This window comes from Homalodisca vitripennis, unplaced genomic scaffold (genome assembly GCF_021130785.1).
Source record: "Homalodisca vitripennis isolate AUS2020 unplaced genomic scaffold, UT_GWSS_2.1 ScUCBcl_5746;HRSCAF=12626, whole genome shotgun sequence".
NCBI classification, from domain to species: Eukaryota; Metazoa; Arthropoda; class Insecta; order Hemiptera; family Cicadellidae; genus Homalodisca; species Homalodisca vitripennis.
In genome coordinates this window covers 44,710-68,782 of record NW_025781874.1, presented here as the reverse complement: position 1 = coordinate 68,782, position 24,073 = coordinate 44,710, and the positions used below count along the sequence as shown (strand labels likewise).

The 24,073-nt window shown below is 33.6% G+C and overlaps 1 protein-coding gene across 1 annotated transcript in view; it reads left to right on the top strand.

Annotated features, from left to right (window-relative positions):
* LOC124373505 (CAD protein-like) overlaps positions 1–18,312 on the top strand; it is a gene marked incomplete at its 5' end in the record, with an annotated part of 31,462 nt that extends 13,150 nt beyond the window's left edge. The window contains 9 exons of the mRNA XM_046831866.1: positions 1,636–1,751; positions 3,198–3,413; positions 6,174–6,330; positions 8,098–8,366; positions 11,001–11,142; positions 13,062–13,132; positions 14,171–14,349; positions 16,584–16,788; positions 18,031–18,312. Coding sequence (XP_046687822.1) covers positions 1,636–1,751; positions 3,198–3,413; positions 6,174–6,330; positions 8,098–8,366; positions 11,001–11,142; positions 13,062–13,132; positions 14,171–14,349; positions 16,584–16,788; positions 18,031–18,228 — 1,553 coding nt within the window. The remainder of the gene's footprint in view (positions 1–1,635; positions 1,752–3,197; positions 3,414–6,173; positions 6,331–8,097; positions 8,367–11,000; positions 11,143–13,061; positions 13,133–14,170; positions 14,350–16,583; positions 16,789–18,030) is intronic.
* Positions 18,313–24,073: the final 5,761 nt, after the last annotated feature.

Genomic DNA, 24,073 nt, shown 5'->3' with positions numbered 1-24,073 from the left:
AACATCAGAGAAACCTTGACTACAAAAAGTAATCTAGTTGAAGAGGTGTTCTGATTGTCTCATTAAATACACCTTGTTTTTGCTCTCTTAGAACAAGAATCTTATAAATTGCACTTAGTCCTATAAGGATCTTAAAGCTGTTTCTGGAGTGACAGGATATTCAGGATTGGTAAGGCTAGAGGGTAGGGGGGCCGTCTTCTATCGAGATCCATGAGGGAGAATTAGGGCACTAATCTCAAAATCATGTCGTCTCGGAAGAAGGGGAGGCCAGCTCTGAACCAGTCTCTCCAGTCAAAGCAGGCAGGGGGTGGCATATCTGTATTGAGGCTAGCAAGAACCTTTGATACTTAGGGAATGAACCTCACAAACTCCAACAGTCATCTTCTGCAGTAGACTAAACCTATCGAATTACCCTTGCACCCCAGAATCTCGAGATTTGCGGTTAGTGATGTGCCGCTCCTGGACATCTATAAGGTTGCCCAGATTTAAGTGACACATCGGTTTTGCTGTCCCCAGTGGTAGGTTAAACTGGAAGGTATAAACCAGCCAGAAGCGATCCCTTCTGGGTGGTAGATACACTTAGTTGTATCTCTTTTGTAGTTTAGGTGTCTCTGATGTCAAAACAGACATTAAGAGTTTGCTTTGAACGTCGTTATTCCCGACTTTTTTGATCCCCTTGGACGTGGACTCTAGCTTCCAGGAGTCAAGTCTGTGACAGTGTTAGATTTCAGACCCTGCACTCAACGGAGGGTGAAATGGGGCCAAACTCAACATTTGCACCCAACCCTATATTTTGTTTAATAACTTACAGTTTATATTAATAAACTGAGTTGAGTCACATAGTATTTTTACAGCACAGATGATGTTCCGGTTGACTTAAATTCTTTTTCTAGGTTCCTAAAATTATATTTATTTACATAAGTGAAGTGATATTGTGACTGATTAATGTACGATACTTCTATAGTTATATACATGTATAAGCAAAAGAATTTTTTCATAAACAACAGATTTTCATAATCAAAGTACAACAAAAGGAAATATTAGCAATCGGTAAATTGCATACTGCTGATTGTCGGTCAAATGCAGCGCGATGCATGAACATAAAATTAGAAAATACAAACTTAAAAAATTTGATTTGGAAAACTATGGTAGTTTGTTAGTTATGATATTTGTTTATGTTTATTCAAACACAAACTACAACAAAAACACGTTCTAGTCATTGGTAATTTGTATAATGCTGTCCGCAAAAAAATGCAGCAACTGACAGTGCTGTGCAAATGTAAATTGTTAAAATACTAACTGCAAGCAAAATATTATTTACAAAAGTACATTAATTTGTCGATTAGGTCATCTATTTATAGTTTTATTACAAAAAGTGTGGTAAAAACATTTTTTAACTATTAAGTACTGCTGATCAGTACAATGATGCCGCGGATCTCCACAGATTTGATTAACAAATCCCGTTGTTTGATTGTTGAATCCGAATTTTTGCCTAAGATTCTGTGGATTTGAGATTTGACTCTACATATTACTTACTACTCTTGATGATAAAGGATATACTATCCATAACTCATATAACTGTCAGCACAGTTGTTATGGATGCACATTAATAATGCAGTGGGGATGGTGTTGCAGCTCCGCACACGTTGGAGGAGAAGACTAGCGAGCGACCGCCGCCAGGGTTCCCGGGACTGGAGACTATGCTGCCTCTGCTGCTCACTGCCGTTAATGAGGGCAAGTTGACTATAGAGGTGAGAATATTGCACGTACAACAGTAGCTTTCTCCTCTGTTACCCCAAACGGGTCTTGTGAGATTATAAATTGATTATTTTCTATGGAAATTTGTTAAAATTAACTATGTTTGACACTAAGATTTCCAATTTAATCCTTTAATCAATCCTTTCCATGATAGCTATGCTTTTACTGGCATTTAGCCAACACAATTTGACACCATTTTTAAAGATGTATGGTGAAAACAACTCAATAGCATTGAATTACGCTGTTGCTTCTGTATCATTCATGGTCTAGAACGAGAAATCAGTCAATTCCTGTTTATACCACTAGGGCACCTAATTTTCTTTCCTTATCAAATAAAAAAGGATTTAAAAAAAATAAAATCATTGTTTTTAGGTTTAGAAATTCTTTATTTTAAAACAATGATTTTGATTAAAATATTTTGTAGAGATAATAGTATTATAGATTAGACCATCTATATTGTTTATACTACAATGTCAATTAAATTTCATCCAGATCTAAGGTCAAAACCTTTTGATTGAATATTTTCTTGTGAAATGCTTTTTACACTAATTTATTAATATACATAAAAAAATAATAAAATCCACTATTCAAGTTTTTTTCAAAGATGATATATTAATGTTAAATAAATATAAATATCAATCCATATATTGACTAACTTCATCTGCATGACAAATGTGATCAATGTATTTATATTTTTTTTCACTACAGTTGCTTTTTAAGTATATTTAATAATGGCATACTCCTTTTTTTGAGAGATCACTTTTTTATTCTGTCATACATCCCAAAGAAGATATTTCCAGTAAAACCAAATTCATAAACCTTTTCAATATTTCTGTCTATATAAGATACAGTAAAAACGAAAGATTCAACTTTACAGTTAATTGTTTTGAGGTTGTAATGAGAAAAAGGTATAATATAACAGTACAGTATATAAGAACTCTCCGAGGAATAGTTGTGCAATCTTTCAATTCAAGTAAAGAATGTTATAAAAACTGGGTGTCCCAAAGTTGCATAGTATTTATTATTACTTGTTATAGACTAATACAAAATTATCTTATCAGTTTCCAAAATGGTTAGAATAAATTTTAATAAATAATGGTTTAACTGTCTTCTTGCCAATGGAGTTTGGCACAAAAATCCTCTTGATAAATGCTCTCTTTTATGTGTCTACCTACACAACACGACAGTTCTTGTATTTACTTACGAAATATCGAATTGCAGTATTCTTTATGAATGGTTTTTCTTATTGTGTTCTCTAAATAACAGTAATTTTTCTGCCAGTAGGAAAAAGAAGTAAAAGTTTTACAATTTATGCAAGTCTAAGTTTGATGTAATACATATTACAAAGTACGTAATATTTTGCTCACACGAATTTGTAACTAAAATGCAGTTTTCACTCAACATGGTGTTACTCTTAAGTTCAATCCGGTTGTGTGCAGGATCTGGTGAACAAGTTGCACCGCAACCCTCGCCGGATATTTCAGCTGCCTGAGCAGGAGCACACGTACGTGGAAGTAGATATGGATGCCGAGTGGACGATCCCTGAGGCCATGCCCTTCAGCAAGTCCCAGTGGACACCTTTCGCAGGCATGAAAGTCAAGGGCAACGTCCACCGTGTTGTCCTCAGGAAGGAGGTGGCCTACGTGGAGGGTCAGGTGAGTTGTACCTCTCATTGAGTATTGTTCAAATGGTTCACGGCGAATAGCTATTTGCATTTCAGAAATAAAATTGTAGGAGCTTATCTCTTGATCTCAAAAGACATTAGAGAACAGGAACCCTCAAGTCTTATAGGTTTTTGCAAAAAAATTGAGATTTGTGGCTTAAAAATAAATAAGAGAGGTAGATGAAAGTGCCCTTTCAGAACTATGTTTTTTCCTCATTAAAAAATATTATTAATTTGTATGTATCCGTTGCTACAATTATGTGGCAGCTAGAACATCCAGAAAGTAGCTAGTAGTTGTAAAGTTCTGTAATTTTAAGTTCATATGGGTTATGTATGATAGCCCAATCAACCAGTTTCCCTTCAAGATTCAAAATCTTTATTGGTCTTTAAACACATTCAATAGTGCAATAAACTTCATCAAGTTACTAAAATATTCTAAACTAAAACTAAAACAAACAATTCAGATTCTTCCTACTCAATCCAGCCTACCAGTAAATATATAGATCTATATAATTAATAACAACAATAACCAAACAACCAACAGATCTATATAAATTAACAATATTAAATAACTATTAACACATTTAACATAGATAAAATTTTTAAACTCAACAATATTAAAACTGAATAAATAAATACATTAAGAGACAAAATTTAAAAAAAATTATTGTTGTGGTATCACATTTAAGAATTCATCAACACAATAAAATATATTAACTTTTAACCAGCACTTCAAAACTGTTTTAAAACCCTCGAGCTGGCAGTTGAAATGTCCTCAAGTGGCAGGCCATTTTGAGGTGTTTTGCAGTAGTATCGGTTTTTAATTTTTTTTAAAATATAATGTGATTATAAACCTATATGTATTATATATCATTTTAAGTTTTCACAATAAAATTTACTTTTTATTTATGAAAATAAAAACCCCAATATATAAGAAATTTATCACTTTTTTACTAAGTTTGTTTTCAAAAAATAAAAAAAGGTATGTAAAAGTGGTGGGGGTGCACCTATAAAAGACATATTGTGTGTGTGGAAAAAAATATTTCCAAAATACCCAGAATGTTGACAATTTTTTATAGTTTTAGAAAATGTATAGTTTACTACATTTTTTTTATTAAAACAATTATGAAATACTCTAAACTGAAGAAAGTACAATACGGCTAAATTCGTTGCTATGGATACGACTGTGTTATAAAATTCATCAAAACCTTAATTATTACTCGAAAAATTCATAAAATAGGTTAAAAGTAAGCCTATAAAAATAAATAAAGAAGCTTTATATCATGATCATCGCGAATGAAAATGATCCTAAAGCTAACTAAAACTATCACAACACTGCACATAGCCTAGAATACAAAAGCTCACTAATATATTTTTTCACATATATTTCTTCATAACATCACAAAATAAACTGATAAAACACAATCTACGAGAATTTATATGCATAAATAAACACACTTATTACATAAAAACACTTATTTCATGTAATAAACTTACGTTTTAGATGGAGAAGAATAACGTGACCGGGTAACAATACAACAACAATGGCCGACTGTTTACAAACAACTCTCGTTTTCAATATGTCATACTTAAATCATGGCATACAAAACAAAACAAAATACATCGATCAAATCAGCAACTATTTCTGATTCCAGTGGTTATGAATCATTGCAGTTTAGTTCGTGTATTGATTATAACAGATGTCAAACGGGCACGTGTCATATCAACTGATTTTCAGGCGACTGCCAGTTGTAGAGTTAAATTTGGCTAAAGATACAGATCTAGCATTTAATGGTAACTTATTAAACAATTTAATTTTCATAAAAAGATGACTGCATTTTGTTTTGGTTAATTTAACTGGTAAGAGTTGTAACAAATGTTTTGTTCTAGTAGGATAATCATGAATATCCTGCCTAGTTGTAAATGTTTCAAGTTGTTCCTTTACACTTATAAGGCAGTGGAATATATACATATTAGGAATAGTCATTACTTTTAATTCCTTAAAAATTGGAACACAAGTCTCTCCTTTTGAAACAATTTTCATAACACGTAATGCATTTTTTTGCCATTTAAATACTCTTACTGCACTACTACTGTTCCCCCATAGAGTTATACCATAACTTAAGTGCGAATGGAAAAATGCATAATAGGAGGCTAGAAGCATATCCATAGTTATACAATGTTTCAATTTACTCAAGAGATAGACTACTCTAGATAATTATTTGCACAATTCATCTATGTGATGTTCCCAACTTAATTTGCTGTCAAGGTATACCCCTAATAGTTTTACAGATTTACTAACTTCATAATTCCTATTTAAAGTAAAATATATATAAAAAAAATTCAAAAATATATCAACATATAAACTTTTTGTATGATATTGAAAATTTTCATTTCACTCTCATATGTGCATACAAGCCCACATACACATATACTGGAAAAAATCATCCAGAGTTATTTGAAATTATTATTTTGATTTAATTCAAATCATATACTACCAATTTAAATTTAGACACTAGAAGACTGCTTGTAAAAATACTACTTGCAAATTTTAATCATATGATTGCAATATATATAGAAACTCGTTTTTCGTTATTCATGTTAATTTTTTTTAACAGCATTGATTTTAACGTTAAAAGTTTCGGTAAGAATTCAGATGCACACCTGTTTTGATATTGTACAAGCTGTCTTTGTAAAATTAATGAAACATATTGTAACGTTTCCTGTGGAAAATCACGTATCCTGTTGCCAGGTGTTGGTGCCACCAGGATACGGTCAGGATGTGCGAGAGTGGCAGCCCTGCAAGAAGTCCTTGCTGTCCGCACTCAGCCTGGGGTCCTCCCTGGACATCCACCTGCCGGCCATCAAGACTGACCTGGATCAGTCAGATGCTGACGATAGCCATAACGGTAATAGAACAGTAGGCCCGGTGTTCATTAACTCTTTAATGTTGCTGTTTGGTGGAAACAAGGAGGAAAAAGAATCCTATCTAACCTTTTCCCTTTCATTCCTTTTGAGTTTTTGTCAGGCGGTCTTGCTTCACAAAGAATAACCAGATGTAATTCATGAGCTTTAAACATCCCAATGTTGGTATATACAGTGACTAGATACATTGGTGAACTTTTTTTAATCTTGTAGGAGGTGACACAGTTATCAAGTAGTACATTTCTTTTGCAAACTCGACAATGCAATCTGCAATCTCTATCATTATAATCATAGGGTTTTATGCTGACGAAAAACACCATTGTCCAGTCAGAATTTAAATTCTATTGTTCGCACGTACATTTTATTCCCTTAAAAAGAGAGTCTGATTTTTTAGCCTTATTCTGCCCGTCCTCATGGGCCTGTGCGAGGATCTTATCAAACAGTGGAAGGAAGAGAGTCGATATAGTACAAGGTTGATGGTACTGACAAAGGGTGCTACAATGAAAGACAGGATTTTTGAACCTCCACTATCTCTAACTCAGATCCAAAATTGGACGTTTTAGACCACTCGGCCGTTGTATCAATAATTCAATTCAATCCACTTAATGCTTTATATCTAATACTCTTCAGTTTTTAATATTCTATATTTATTTACAGTACTATACATTAGAAACAAACTCCAACAAACTCTATTCAATTCAGTAAAATCTGATGAGTTTGCATTTATTTATTTATTTTCTATTTATTTTTCAATTTTACATGACAGCTACAGGACATGATATAGCTTATTTATTTATTTAGTTAATTTAAATTATAAAACTAATCGGAAACTTTGCAAGTTTTAGGGTTTTACTATTAATATACTACAAGTTGAATTTATATTTTGTAGGTAATCGTTATACTTCTCTAGACTCTAGCTTTATTTCGTCTGAACCTTTCAACTGTAATTCAATTTTCTTCAGTTTGGTGTGTTTACTCATTTTAAATTGTGTTTACCATGTTCCTGTTTGAGCTAATCATTTTAGAGCTAATCTTAAATGGCAAGCTCACATAGATTATGCTGCTTCTAAGATTGCTCAGGTCATTTTCTTAATTAGATCTTTAAAGGGTGTTATTTCCCCAGACCTTCTGCTACATATGTACTATGCTTATGTCTAGGGTTTTCTAACCTATGGGATTGTTTTGTGGGGTTACTCAGCAAGCTATTCATTTTACAAAAAAGGGCAGTAAGGCTGCTATGTAACGTTTCTAACTGTGAACACTGTAAACCTCTTTTTCTAAAACTTAATATTTGAACGCTGCCTTCTATTTATTTATTATATGTGCTCTTGTATGTAAAGGATAATTTGAACAACCTTTCCAACCAAATTAATATTCATAATTACTATACATGTAAAAAAATAATACAAAGACAAACTGTCCTTCTCCCTCATGAAAAAAAATCTAGTAATAACAAAATTAATTTTTTAAGCACCCAATCCAGTTTCAAGTATCAAGGAATTAAGCTGTACAATGCATTGCCTTCAGATATAAATGGAATTAAGTAGAACTAATTTTAAGAACGTTGTAAAAAGACTTGTTACTCAAATCTTGCCTGTACAGTGTTAATAATTTTTATCCTGCATTAAGAGACAGTGTGGAATAGATTATTGTAGACTTCTAGTTATTTGACGTTGTTATATGTATGTACATTACATCTTGACAATAAATGATTTGATTTGAGAAATGACAGTCAGTCTGTCTGGTTGCAGAGAGTCACCCGAGGCTAGAGCTGTCCACGCCACACTCTATGGACCACTCCCTGCTGAGGCCGGTGTCGCCGATGCTGCTGGCCAAGGGGAAGAGTGACAGCAACCCCAACCTGCTGTCGCAGAGCACGCCCCACAGTCATGGGCTGCATGGTCAGCACATCCTCAGTGTCGACATGTTCACCAAGGAGCAGCTCAACGACCTGTTCAACCTGGCGCAGACCATGCGGGTCTACGTGCTCAAGGACAGACCACTCGACCACATACTCAGGGTGAGTCGGCAGTGTCTCTAGCCCTTTGAGTACCAAGTATTTATTGAGTGGGTGTACTGAAAAGTGCCAGGATTTTCTAGTGATTGCACCTAAAAGTGTCAGCCCTTTTGAAAGCATTTTGCAAGGTTTCAGTAAAAAATTCACAGTTTGATAATTTAATAAGCTATCAACATTCTGTTTTTGTAAATTTTCTTTGAAAACTCTTCCTAATTAACATAAAATAACAAAGTTACCATAAAATTTAGGAATGTACAAAATTGACTAACTTCAAAAATTCCAGAATTGATTTAAATTTCATTTTTCAGCCTAATTATCATTACTAAAAAAATCATACTCTTTTCTTTGTCCATATCACTGGAAAGAGTATTCAATTGTCGATAAATCTTGAAAAATGTACATCATTATATTCAATAATGAGTGAGTTATACAACATTTAAAAGACTAATGTCACATTGTTTCCAGTTGCCAGGTCAACCAAAAATGTTCATATGTGAGTTCTAGATTGATTTTCGTTAAAGTAAATTGATCGGAAGTGTGCTATAACAATTTATTTTGAAAAGAAGAGTTCTTCACGAACAATTTAATATAATATTAGTTGAAAAATATAAAGTTTTCGATTTTTAGTGAATTTTTTTCCCGAATGTCCAGTAAAATCTTAAAACAGCATTTAAAGGGCTAGAATACGGTGACCGAATGGTTATGAAGAAAGATAACAGGGTATAATCATCATCTGGGAGGTTTGGATGGGGTGGAGGGGGAGGTAGATATGAAACAAATATTTATATTTTTTTCACAATAAATACACCTAACTTCAGAATTAGTAATTATTAGGGTTTAGAATGAACAATAAATACAATTATTTATTAGTTCTAAAAATAACACTCAGTATTTATAACATTAGTTTTTTTTTGTGTTTGTTCTTGCGAAGAAGGGGGCTTTTCATTTTCACCAGCCAACTTTATAATGTCTTCCGTATCTGTTGTGTAATTAAAAAAACTGGCAACAGTCCATTTTAAAATTACAATATGCTACTTGAAGAATAGCAGAAACTGTTTCTCTTGTCTCTCTGTTGTATATTCATTAATGAAAATGTTCTTTCAGTGTTGGCATTGTGGATGGGGATGGCAAATGTATTCTTGTAAATCTTTGAAAATTTGGAATACTGTTCATGTCTTTCACAGCTTTTAAAGAAACTGGCCCACTTTTCATGACATTCCAGTCTTTAATAGATTTGTTGTGGCAAAATCTGCTAGAAAAGCCATTTGATTAAAGAGTAACAATTCATCTATTTTAATGTTTTTTTCTTTAAAGTCTGCAACAGTTTTTTTCGCATTTTCGCAGCCATGGATTTCCCTCAACAACATCCATTTGAATACAGAAAATTTGAAGAACGATACACTCCACTTACTCAACTATTCATAAAAATAACTGACTTCATTTTTGAACTTTGTTTGAAGAGGCTGAGTGATGTCATTTCTTCTATGAACAGACTTGACGCTAAATGAAAAAAGCTTTTGCTCTTTATTTTTGAAATTGATTCAAGTGTACCAATAATACTTTTTGTTCTTCCTTAAATTTTTTAATATCATGTTGAAAAGTACTGAGTGGGTTATGGATAAACCTTAGGTATGCTTCTCTTCATTGAAAAATGTAAGTAAGACTTTTGGAGATTTTTCTTTTTTTTAAATTTCCTTAACGCCTTAAACATTAAAAAAACCCGTTATACTACTGTCATTAATGTTAACCAATGAATTTTTGAATGGCACGAAAAATGAGCAAATTGTATAGCCTCAGTACTAAATGCGTACACAGAGAAATAAGGAAACAGCTTCATTATTATGCTTTCAATGGCACAACTCAATCTATCAGTTATTGTGCTCACGCAGTTATGACCTACCCTGTAAATATTCTTGCATAAATTATGTCTTAACTTTGTAAATACATTTGATAATGCTAGTCCGTTCAGGGTTGTTTCATCCCCACAAAATGCAATATAACCGTTCCTATTTAAATTAAAGGCAGCATTTCTCCGGATGTCTCACATGGAAAGGTATCAATTTCCAGCAATTTTTACTGTGTTCCCTCTTCTTTAACATCAAAAAAATTAACTACAATAAAAGGGTGAAAATTTAGGACATTGTGGATATGAAATTTACAAATACATTAAGAACGAAGACAAAATAAATGAACTCAATGGCACACTGCAGTTCAAGTAAAAATATATCTTTAACGCCACCCTTAAATGGCGCAACAATAGATAACTGCCAAGCCGATAATGCAGCTAACAGTAGCGATAGCAACGAGTTTACTAGATCCTGCAGTCTTCTACTTAAGCCCGAAATGTGCACCAGGGTAGGCCTACCGGTTTTTGTTTGTGTCGTGTGTTATGTAACTGAATATTAATTTTGACGAAGCTAACGCCAATGCATGAATTGTGTTTATATCCTCTGATAGTGGTATCTTTTTACCGATACGCAATTTTAGTCATGGACTGTGCAACAAAGTATGTCGTATTTGTAATTTTGCAGTCCGGAACATAAAAAGTGGATGTAAATTGAAAATAAGCGAAAGAGAAAGAATTGCATGTATACTTCCTAAATAGGCTTATACAATTATTGTGAACTTCTCTGACAGGGAAAACTGATGGCTTCCATCTTCTACGAGGTGAGTACGAGGACAAGCAGCAGCTTCAGTGCTGCCATGCAGCGGCTGGGAGGCAGAGTGGTGCAAGTGGACGAGTCCAGCTCTTCGGTCAAGAAGGGGGAGACTTTGGAAGGTACGCAAGTGGAACAATCTTGTAACAATTCTTTGTTTAAAGTTTTTTATTCACGATATGGAAGGTTTGGAAGGATAAAAAGATTTCAAACATTTGCCACTGGTACATGTAACAAAGTGTATAACCAGTGGCGTAGCGAAGGGGGGGTCCAGGGGGTCCAGACCCCCCCCCCCGAAAGTTTATGACATATTAAAAGATAAAGCATAGAGCAGGAGAAAAAGGGAGAGTTATCATTACTCTTGTCCACAAACATTAAATTGATTGATTTAATTGATTATAGTGACTGTTGTGAAACATATTATGATTGTCCTTTCGTTTAAATCATAAAGTATTAAACGATACTTTTCGGCTCGGCCTTTCAGATAGTGTAGTGTAATCACGGCATTTCTATAGGGCGCGGTCACGTGACGTCGCAAAGTAACCCGAACCGTAACACGGTGAACAGTTTAAATTAGCAACCACTTCGTTCAAATTCGTCTAGGGGACGTATAATGACTGCTTAGAATTAAGTTACAACGTTTATTTTAGGTGTGATTAAACTGTAGACGTGTGTATAATTATCGAAAAAAAATATAAAAAAATCACTTTTGGTCGGAAAATACACTTGAAAAACTGTACTGATTAGAACTTCAACTAATTTGGACTTCAGTGATGACGTAAACGTGGTGTTTTCGATTGAGTTAGGACGACGATTTTTGTTATCATTAAACTGTACACTGTACCTATATAATTATCGAGAAAAAGATCACTCCCGGTCGGTAAATACCGAAGAAAAGCTCTGTACAGATTTAAGTTTTGACGATTTTGGATTTAACTGGTTGAGTGGTTGAGGTGAAAGTGGTACTTAGAATTATGTTAGGACGTTGATTTTAGACATTAATTCAACGCCGACTAATTCATATATAATTATCAAGAAAAAAATAATAAAACACTTCCGGTAGAAAAATACCGAGGAAAAGCTCTACTGATTGAGATTTTGACGATTTTGGATTTCACTGGTTGAGTCGTTGAGATAAAAGTGGTACTTAGAATTATGTTAGAACCGGTTTCGGACCCCCCCCCCCCCCCGAACGAAATTTCTGGCTACGCTACTGTGTATAACAACATTTCGAGGAGTGAAATCTATTCTCTTCATCAGGTGAGAAGACAATTAGTACCGGTACATTAGAACATGCTGCAATGGATTGTCACTTTTCTTGTTAGTGTCCCATTTTCGCTTGTGCTGGTGTGATGTGTGTTTGTGCTCTTGACTTCTCATGCTCGTGAATTGCATCCTGTGCAATGACAATACCATCTGGACTCCCAAGTTGTTGTCGGGTATGTATGTATGTTGTTTCTTTTTTTCTTTCTATTTACTATACGTTTTTAATGGCAGTCCATTCCCACATGTTATAACTTTATGTACTAATTGTCTTCTCACCTGACGAATAGGATTAATTTCAATCCTTGAAACTTTGTGTTATACATTTTGTAACATATAACAATGGTAAATGTTCGAAATCTTATAACAGTTAGGATCTTATTGAGTATATTCAATTGTTGTGATATAATGCTGCAGTTCGGTTTCTTGAACCCAAAGTATTTTTAAGATTTTATGTGATAGTATATGGAGGGATCTGCAGTGCACATCAATTTCAGTTTACAATTACAGCAGCTTCCAAAGTTTGAGATGTCAATTATTATCATTATTTACGTAACTGCAGATTTAAAGAAATATCAAAAGATCGTCATGCTTTAAGACATCATGAGCTCTTGCATTGTTGAACAGATAATGTTGCTATGGTGGGAAGGGTTCATTCAATGTGAATGTTTAGCTTCAGTTCACCTTCCTCTTAGTGCAGCGTCTGGAAATTTGACACAGACTTATTACAAATGAAACAGATAATAAAACTGTTCTGAACCCTGTTTCATGTTTGCAGATACAGTGGCAGTGATGGCGGGCTACGCCGATGTTGTCGTCTTGAGACACCCTGAACCTGGCGCTGTTTCTGTAAGTGGCAAACAACTGATTCTACCTATCTCAGATTTTACGTGGCGATCAGATTCTAAAACACTGTTGAAAATAGTGACAGTTCTGTGTTGTTTTTCAGCTTTTTATTTTCCTGAATACACTAAACTATGCGTAAGAAAGGTATTTGGACACCAAATAGAATTAATTTATGTAAAACTGGCTTAAGCCGTGCTGAACTATTTTACAATTCTTGTTCATTTTTACATAAAGAAATACAAGTTTATGTAAGATACAGCAGTAACAGTGTTTATTATTAGTAAAAAATTCTTTTTTTGTGTATGTTTTGGAATTGATATTAAAAGATAGTGCTAAGTTATTTTGTTATTTTAAATAACCATATTCAGAATATTCAATGGATGTTTTGGTTATATAAAGCCAATTTTTGTCATGTGTAGACAAGCTTTTAAATGACTGTGCTATTAAAGCAGCAAATACAATCAGTCCAATGTTTAAGATTTAGTACCTTTGGAAAAATTGTTATTCCCTATTATGATTTCCACAGTTTGATGTTCCTGAACAAAATAACTGTTTTACAAATGAGTTACACTGGCTTTTTTATACAAAAGCAGTACGTTTGGAAACAGCAGACATTTGACTTCGGATTAGAGTTAGATATAATGTAGATTCAAATCCTGTTTGTGACCGTAGCACTTTTTTATCAATACCATTGACCTTGTACTGTATCGACTCTTCCCCTTATTCTGTTAGATAATATCCTCGCACAGACCAGTGGTCCATGAGGGTGGGCATAATGAGGTGAAAAAAGTGGATGGGCATCTTCTTTTTGTATAAAAAAATTTGTACTATTATTATTTTGAGATTGAGTGCAGACTCATCAATGTTGATCACAGAAAAGTACAAGTCCCTGTATCATATTGTTTAATCTTGTAGATCCAAAAGTACTAAAAAAGTTCTTAAGGATTAAGAGTAAGAGATTTCAAAGATTTTTCCATTCATCAAACTAAAAAAAAAAAACTATTACATTATTTAGCTTATAGAGTATGCAAATTGTTGCAGAGAGCTGCGCAACACTGTCGGAAGCCACTGGTGAACGCAGGTGACGGGGTTGGAGAACACCCCACGCAGGCTCTGCTGGACGTTTTCACCATCCGAGAAGAGATCGGCACAGTCAACGGCCTCACTATCACGATGGTGGGCGACCTGAAACACGGCCGAACCGTCCACTCTCTCGCCAGGTCTGAACAATTAGCATCGTGGTTAAGATGGTGTTTCCTTAAATACAGAAAAAGTAGACAGTGAATTACATTAATTTAAAGTAGGGAATTCAGGCCATTTTATAATAAGGCCCAAATAAAATGGCTGGAAATAACAAATTAAATTTATATAGAATATACATAAGTTATAGTTTCAGACGGTGACGTGTTTTTATTCGTTTTTGATTTAAAGAAGTTATGTATTTAAAATAAAATAAAATATAATTTTGTTGAATGACATGTTCTTAAAAATATTTTCCTAATAAATTTAATTTTCTTAGGGATAAACAGACGTGTTATTTCCTGTAACACATGTACATATTGTAACAATTTAACATTTTTATTTTCAGCCATTTTTTAGCCTGATTACAAAGTGGCATAAATTGCCTATTATAATAAATCTCTGTAATTTTATGTGGAGTGGTCAAAAAATTGTTTTCTAATTTTTCTGTATTCAGGGAAGTATCTTAAAGAGCTGTGAATTTAATGTAAAAAAATATTTCAAAACATCAAAATCAAATTAGCCACCTTAGTTCTTGTTATGTGAGTATGTATTTTGCAATAGACTTTATGTTCAAAATAACCAGAAATGAATGAAAATAAATTGTTTTTATACATAAAATCCAGTACTTTGGTTCACTGCGGCAATAGCCCCCATTATGTAACTGATACGTAGCAAAATTCAAACTCAAGGTTTTTGTTCAGTTGGTACAATTTTGGTTCATTATGCTATAAAATCGTCATATTAGATTACATTTTTACTTGTAAGTAATCAACAGGACTATCCGGACGTCATCCTGTATTCTTAGCAGACATTGTTCTAAGTAGATATACAATCATAACTTACTAGTTGTGAGAGTGATATTCCAGATAGGTCTAGTCTACTGCAGGAGATGACTGTTGGAGTTAATAGGGTTCGTTCCCTAAGTATCAGAGGTTCTTGTTAGCCTCAACAAGGGTGTGCCACTCCGTGCCTGCTTTGACTGGAGAGGCTGGTTCAGAGCTGGCCTCCCCTTCTTCCGGGGGACATGACTTTGAGATTAGTGCCCTAATACTTCCTCATGGATCTCGACAGGGGGTTGCCCCTACCCCCAACCTTACCCATCAAGAATATCCTGTCACTCCGTAAGCAGCGCTAAGGTCTTTATAGGACTAAGTGCAATTTATAAGCTTCTTGTCCCAATAGAGAAAAAAAACTATTCAAGTATTGTTTGAATAGTTGTAATACGAAAAATAAAACGTTCATTTACAAATGACATTGATAAGTGATAAGTTTCACTAACATTGTCCAGATTTGCAGGCCGAACGGAGGTAACAGAAAGTAAGCACTCTTATGTAGAACAAGTTTGTAGAGATCTGCAGCATGTGGCATTCTAAGGATGGCCTATTTTGGCCTTTTATATCTCCATTTGACCTACAACATACACCTTTCAGGTGGATGTTCCAGGATCAGATTTAGCTTAATTAGTCAAAAGCCACTAGAATCATGTGCAAATTGAAACCAAGATAGTTATGCCATGATGCTTACAGGGAGCATGGTTTTCTGACCTAACCCTGCCTCTATATCTTGGATGTAGCTCTGTATTGCCGATTCCGATGTGAGTTAGTGCGTGGCAGGGACGTCTACAGGTATGATTCTAGGTGGGGACAGATGCAATCTCATAGAACACTGGCACATCTGATCAACTTCCTTCACAAGCTGGTGTCAGATTAATTAATTATCTCCCTGAGAGCACAAAAACTGTCAACAACCCAACCCTGTATAAAGCTTGATTAAAGGACCTTTTAATATCTGAAGTGTTTTACTCTGTAGATGAGTTCATGTTACGCCGCTGGGACCACTCAGTTTTCGTAACTTAGTACCGATACTGAAGCCATGTATGAATGAGAGTATGTAAGCATGCAATGAATGAATCTTAGAATAGTAAACTGCAGGCTTTATAGCTTTATTTATTGGTGTTTACAAATGCAATGTAAAATTGTTTGAAAGTAATAAAAATGTGATTGATTGATTGACAGGAAAAATAACACAATTGCTGCAGCGATGGTAGCGCAACTGTCAGACAGGGGCAGGCAGTGAACGTGTTAAACATTTATTTTAGACTGTAACAACTCACCTAAGTAAATATGACTACTCTAAACGCTAATATCTTAAAATTGCATAGTTCTATTTCATGCCCAACAAATATGAAAATATCTGTGATTATGCACCACAGGCTGCTGACCCACTACAATGTACAGCTGCAGTATGTGAGCCCTGCAGGTCTGGGCATGCCGCTACATGTCGTGCAGTACGTGGCGGGCAAGGGTATATCACAACACGAGTACCGCACCCTGGAAGAGGTCCTGCCCGACACGGATGTCCTCTATATGACCCGGATACAGCGAGAACGCTTCCCCTCCCAGGAGGAATATGATAAGGTAATTGATGTTGTGTTTGCATAGTAATTGTCTTCAGAGCAATTATATTTCTTTTTTTTCCAGCACTAGTTTAAGAAAAGTGTTAGTATTTGATTTGTATGATAGTCTAATTCATAATATACATGAAAAAACTAGACTCAGTTACTCATATACCATTATCACATTATATTATTTCTGTGAAGATGTGCTCTTTTTGATCAAATATTTAAATACTATATCAAAAATAATTTTGCTGAATAATATCATCCTAACTTTGTCATTAAAGGTGGGCATATTAATAAATTCCATATTTACCATTTTGTGGAGTTCTCAAAATAAAATTTTTACTTTATTACCACTTATAATAGGATAAGTGGTAATAAAGTTTAAGTTTATTATCTTTGAATATTAAATCCATCCAAGCTTCCTTGAAGGACAAAGATTTTTTTAATCCTGAACAAAACTTTGAGAAATTGTTTTGTAGTAAATAAGTTGTAAAGTGTTGTGACACCTAAGGACACATTTCTGTAAATCTTATCAACCATCTGTCTGAAAAGAATTTCTGCTCCAGTTTTCATTCTCATACGACTGGCTGTAACAACAGGAGAGTACTTTCTCAGTGAACACTCGTGTCTGTCCTTTAATTTGAAACACAAATTCTGGCCAATTTATTGATGTTCAATCATATGCAACTAACCAACAGCTGCTGATTAACTCCTGGGAAGGATAATTGTACACATTTAAATTCAGAATGATACGGTATCGTGATGTCTATCAACAATTTTTACTGACATATACTTTTTTTTTCTCGAGCTCAAGAAATGCTTTCAGAAGGTCCTTACGTTAAAACCACTAAAAATCCTCTGAATAAATTCGTTGAATTGATGGTTACTACTTTATAATAATGCCAATTGCTCATGAACAAAAGCGTGAAAATATTAAAATTGTTGGATAATTGTGAGTTTTATTTTATAAAATGATAGAAAATAGTTGTTTCCAATTAAGAAGAGCTCCTCCTTCGATGACATATCCTCATTGTTTGAGAAACAAACATAATTAATTAACAAGGCATGTAAAGATACAATAATTTTTAGGGCCACAGGGAATCTGTAATCTCAGAATTGATTACACTACTGTATCAAGTAAAAATATTAAAATTATTGGATAATTGTGAGTTTTCTTTTATAAAATAATAGAAAAAATTGGATATGATTCTGACTCGTCACTACAGAAAGTATCGGTAATTTGTTGTTGTGTTTGCAGGCCTGCGGCCAGTATGTGGTGACACCCCAGCTGCTGACCAAGGCCAAGCGCAAGATGGTGGTGATGCACCCTCTGCCTCGTGTATTTGAGATCAGCGTGGAGCTGGATTCAGACCCCCGCGCCGCGTACTTCCGCCAGGCCGAGTGTGGCCTGTACGTACGCATGGCTCTGCTTGCTATGGTCCTCGGACGAGCCTGATTGCTCACATCACATGACATAATACTATCTTCGTTAATAGATGTATATTTTTGTACTGAAATATAGAGTATACTTTGTAATAAATTTGAGCTTTGTTATTTACCTGTTACTCAGAAGATGTTACCGTAAAATGTCACCTAAGTTGATGATTTCTGTGGCGATTGAAATGAACTATGGTATGCTACTAGAGAAGATAATGGTTGATATGGTATTATGTTGGAGATAAGCTGCAAGTTACCAAGTTGTAGTGTGACGTCAAACCCTCCTGATATGCTATGGTGTTTCCTCAAGGCAACTGTCTAGGTCCTATTTTGTTTAACTTTTTCACAGCAGATTTTTCATAATGTTTAAATTGATTTACATTTTATCTATTCGCTAATGACTCACAGATGTTCTCATGACTTGTTCTTTCAATGTAAGCCACTACAGAAGCAGTTTATTAATGACGTTGACAGTTAAATGTTTTATAGTTAAAACTCTGGTGTGATGTTTCTTCACTGTGGAAATTCTTTGCTATGAAGGTGAAGGTGAAGTGGGGGAGAGTCATTTCTACCTGTGTTCCTCATTCCTCTATTCCTCATTCCTCGTTCCTCTACCTGTGAAACAATTATCAGACTGATTTTAGTATCTTCTTAACTTAAGGCTATATGCAAGTCACCTCACACTGTCTTGCATTGCAGAATTGTAGCTAGTTAACATCTCACATTTTGTTGGCTAAGGATGAGAATTACAACTGAACCATATGAGTAGATGAAACAGGCTCACCAGGCCCAGTTATCTCACATATGGTGATTGGGCCATGATTTATTTCTCCTTCGGCGAAGGGTGCTAGTTGAGTTCTACTTCAAAAGGAGCGCTAATCAAGGCACCTCGTTTTTGATTGGCTAAAAACTCAATGTCAAATTATCAGCTGACGTGAATAAATTAATACAATTAATTGTTATTTACCTTCTTTACAGTTTTCATTATTAGACTGCTGTTAGTGCAGTTCATATTTTTATGTAATGTGTTATAAACTACGTGTTTACGCTACGTCAATTGTAGAGTATAAGTAAAAACCGGGCTAAGTGCCAAAAAGTTACTTTTGAGATAATCGATGAAAACTGCATATAACTGTCATAATTAAATATTTTTTTTAAACTGTAATATATTAAATAAAAAATACACATCACTACTAATAGTATCAGTGGAAGAATGCATTATATACCATGGCAACAGTAAAGAAAAAAAAAATTGAATTCAACTTTTTTTGAAAAGAGGTATGTCACAACTTACTGAGGTAAAACCCGGGCTAAGTGCCACATTTACTGATGTAAAAAGAGGGCTAAGTACCAAACAAATGTTACTAAAAAACCAGAAAAATGAAAGAGTAAGCAAACATGTAGTTAAAAAATAATACAGGTTAAAAAGACAAACAATATTATAATGTTATACCAGTTTAATTATTTTAAACTTTTACTCAAATACTCGATAGTATATTATACACTAAACTAAAGTTAACAGTCAGGAACACTGAAACTTCTATGCAGTTAAATTATTATAAAAGTCTTTGTTCCCTTCTTTGAGGTAAGGTATCATCTTTTTCAGGTATTCTTATTTTTCTTTAGTTAATCGGTTTATTGTTTGCAAAGTGGATAGGTTTTGCAAGATGTCCCCTTCCTTAACCCCCTTTTTGAACACATTTATTTCAAGCCAAGTTTCAATATCAGTCCATGATTTTTTTACAAATACTACTTGGTTTTGTTCTTGTAATTTTTAGCCATTGGACTTTGGATATTTCCAATTTCTTTGTATTCAGACAATTGTTACTACTTTCCTTAAAATCAAAAAAGTCATCTTCATCCATAAGTGTGGCAAAAAATTGCTTTTTGTGGGAGGCACTTACAAGAATTTGAACTATGTCTAGTGGGACTTCACACCTACTTTCTCGATGAGCGCAAAGTCTCGATCACAAGAAAGATATGAATGGCCTGACACAAGATATTTATGTTCAATTTCATCAGAGATACCACGACAAACTAAATAATTCCATAAAAACAGCAACATTTTTGTTTTTTATTTTGTCCCCCACAGTTGTCGCTCCAAACAATCAACTTTTTTGTGGGTTATTTTGTTCAAGACTCCTTTCAACAAACAAGATGCTTCACCCTTTGCTCGTCTCTTACACTTCGGTAATACTAAAGGCACATCCATTATGGATAACACAAACTCAATCTAATCACAATGTAAAGCGGTAACACACACTCCTCATACAGTGGTTAGAATGCCTGTGGCAACAAACATAACCTGCAAATCACGAGTAGTCTGGCGTGTGTTGAGCGCAGCACTTGACTCGGTTTTTACTGATGTCACCCTTGAACATAGCCCATGCGCATTCTAGCGGCAAGGATTTGAACGAATTATTGATTTTTCTCGACATAGCCCGGTTTACACTGTATTGGGGTTGGCTTATAGCACACATTTTGATACTAAACTCAATTTGTTAATTTTTGGCACTTAGCACGGTTTTTTACTTATACTCTACAATTGTTTCCTGCAGTCATCTTACCTTACAAACACTAGTAATATTATATGGCAGTAAATGAGTCAATCATTTGTGACTGATGAGTTCAGCTCCAGTTCACCTTCCTCTTAGTGTAGCATCTGGAATCTGATACTGTTACAGACTTGACTCCAGGAAGATAATATTTTGTGGCAGATAATTGAAAAAAATACTCAAAAGTGGACACCATCTCGTATGTATCCTTCCTTTTGACCTCCATATTACTTTTCTTTCCTGTTCTTTTGCATTGTTCCCTTTTGTGCCGCTGGTAATATAAAAATCAAAATTTGTATTTTGTAAACTTTGTATTGTATAACAGATTTTAGTGCCATTGTGAGTGTCGCATTCCTCTAGCCCTCCATACCTCAATTTATTTTTTTAACCCATTAGCCTTGTATCACGGAACGGTTCCGTGACAGCTAGTCTGGGCTCAAAATTTATATCACGGAACCATTCCGTGACAAGTACAGCGCCATCTAAATATTTTTTTTTAACTCCTTTTTCAACCAAATGTTAGTATAAATTAGACTAATATTGTTGTAACACATACGAAAAACTGCAATACTACAATTAATTGAAATTTAAATGAATAATAAGTTACTATAAGAATATTAGTGTACTACGAGAAAAAAAATTAATATTCTAGGAATTTTCAGTATTTAGAAAAACATTTATTCTGACTAACTATGCATATATATATATATATATATATATATATATATATATATATACATATTCTAGTATTGCTAGGTAGAGAAATACATTTCAAATAAAATAAAAGCAACAATGGGGTATTTTATTTTATATTACTTGAGTAAAAAAAACTTTTTAATTTAAAAAATTCCAAAACTTTTTTAGTTTGTACAGCATTATTATTTTTAAATTATGACCAAATATATCACTATCTATTTATTATTAAAGCCCATTTCATGTTAATCCAAAAAGTAATAAAATATAACCAAATAACTTGAAAAATAAATCTTTTATAACCATATAACAAAATTCTTACGTTTTTAGCATTTTTAAGAGGATAACTCCAGTTGAGCTGATAGTAAAAATATGTATAAGCCAATGGGTTAAGTAAGAAATTTTGAAACTGTTAGAAACCATTCCGATGGCATTATAAAAAAATCAACAAAGGACATTTGAAAATTAATTGTTCATCCATTTAAAAAGTTAAAATATTCAAGCCCAGCCTAAGGTAAATCTCTGGTTTCAAAGATGTTCGGACAATTAGTTGTTTTCATAAATTAATTATTGAATGTAATAAACGTTTGAACAAATATTTACTACTTGTGTCACAGGCTTACTCATCATTGCTGTGCTAAGCTAACTTTGTAAATTAATTATATTAAAAAAAAATGCTATAATGCAGATGTTTAGTGAAATTTTGATAAAGAAAAAAACAATTTTTATGACTCATACTGTATATTTTTATCCTGCCATTCCATCTGTTCATGTATTGTAGGTGGCAGTTTTGATCTAAATAACTGTCTTGTCTACTTACAGAGAAGGTTAGATACCGAAGTTTACCACAAACTAACCAGTAGAGCTACGAAAACATGAGTTATATGTTGCAAATATGAGGCAACACCACATTGGGCAGTCTGGTGGTTGCACATTCAAACAAACAAGCTCTAAAATTACATACTAAAAAAAAGTACTTACACTTGTACCTATCTTGTGTAAAAATGTACTCTTAACCCATTGGCCTTGTATCACGGAATGGTTCCGTGACAGCTAGTCTGGGCTCAAAATTTATATCACGGAAACGTTCCGTGACAAGTACAGCGCCATCTAAATAATTTTATTTTAACTCCTTTTTCAACCAAATTTTAGTATAAATTAGACTAATATTGTTGTAACACATAAGAAAAACTGCAATACTACTGTTAATTGAAATTTAAATTAATAATAAGTTACTATAAAAATATTAATGTACTACAAGAAAATTAATATTCTTGGAATTTTCAGTATTTAGAAAAAACATTTATTCTGACAAACTATGCATATACAGGGTGAGTTTTTTAAAGTGATCCAATAGCTAACTTTTTAATTACACGACTTAGCACCACACTTTAAATTTGGAACTTGCTCAATTTTAAGTTTCACTCAGGGATACACTTTCAAATTTTTTGAAGATGGCCGCCATTTTCCAATATGGCGGTCAACTTTAAAATCTCTTATGGAACACCCTGTATTTTATGTTGTTTTTAGATTCTACTCAACAAAATAATACATTTTTGCTTTTGAGAGTTTTTCAATATCTCTAATGGTTCAGGAGCTACGTGGACTGGAAGTTTTCATAATTTTTGCCAATATGGCGGCCAACTTTAAAATATTTTATGGAACACCCTGTATTTTGTGTTGTTTTTTATATTCTACACTACAAAATAAGACATTTTTGCATTTTAGAGTTTTTCTATATCTCTAATGGTTCAGGCGCTACGTGGACTGCAAGTTTGTTATCATCAGTCCGAAAAAATCCGAAAACTTGCAGTCCACGTAGCTCCTGAACCATTAGAGATATAGAAAAACTCTAAAATGCAAAAATGTCTTATTTTGTAGTGTAGAATATAAAAACAACATAAAATATAGGGTGTTCCATAAAAGATTTTAAAGTTGGCCGCCATATTGGCAAAAATTATGAAAACTTCCAGTCCACGTAGCTCCTGAACCATTAGAGATATTGAAAAACTCTCAAAAGCAAAAATGTATTATTTTGTTGAGTAGAATCTAAAAACAACATAAAATACAGGGTGTTCCATAAGAGATTTTAAAAGTTGACCGCCATATTGGAAAATGGCGGCCATCTTCAAAAAATTTGAAAGTGTATCCCTGAGTGAAACTTAAAATTGAGCAAGTTCCAAATTTAAAGTGTAGTGCTAAGTCGTGTAATTAAAAAGTTAGCTATTGGATCACTTTAAAAAACTCACCCTGTATATACACATATTCTAGTATTGCTAGGTAGAGAAATACATTTCAAATAAAATAAAAGCAACAATGGAGTATTTTAATTTATATTATTTGAGTACAAATTTAAAATTAAAAAAAATTCAAAAACTTTTTTAGTTTGTACACCATTATTATTTTTAAATTACGACCAAATATATCACTATCTATTTATTATTAAAGCCCATTTCATGTTAATCCAAAAAGATATAAAATATAACGAAACAACTTGAAAAATAATTTTTTTATAAACATATAACAAAACTCTTACGTTTTTAGCATTTTTAATAGGATAACTCCAGTTGAGCTGATAGTAAAAATATGTATAAGCCAATGGGTTAATTGGATCTC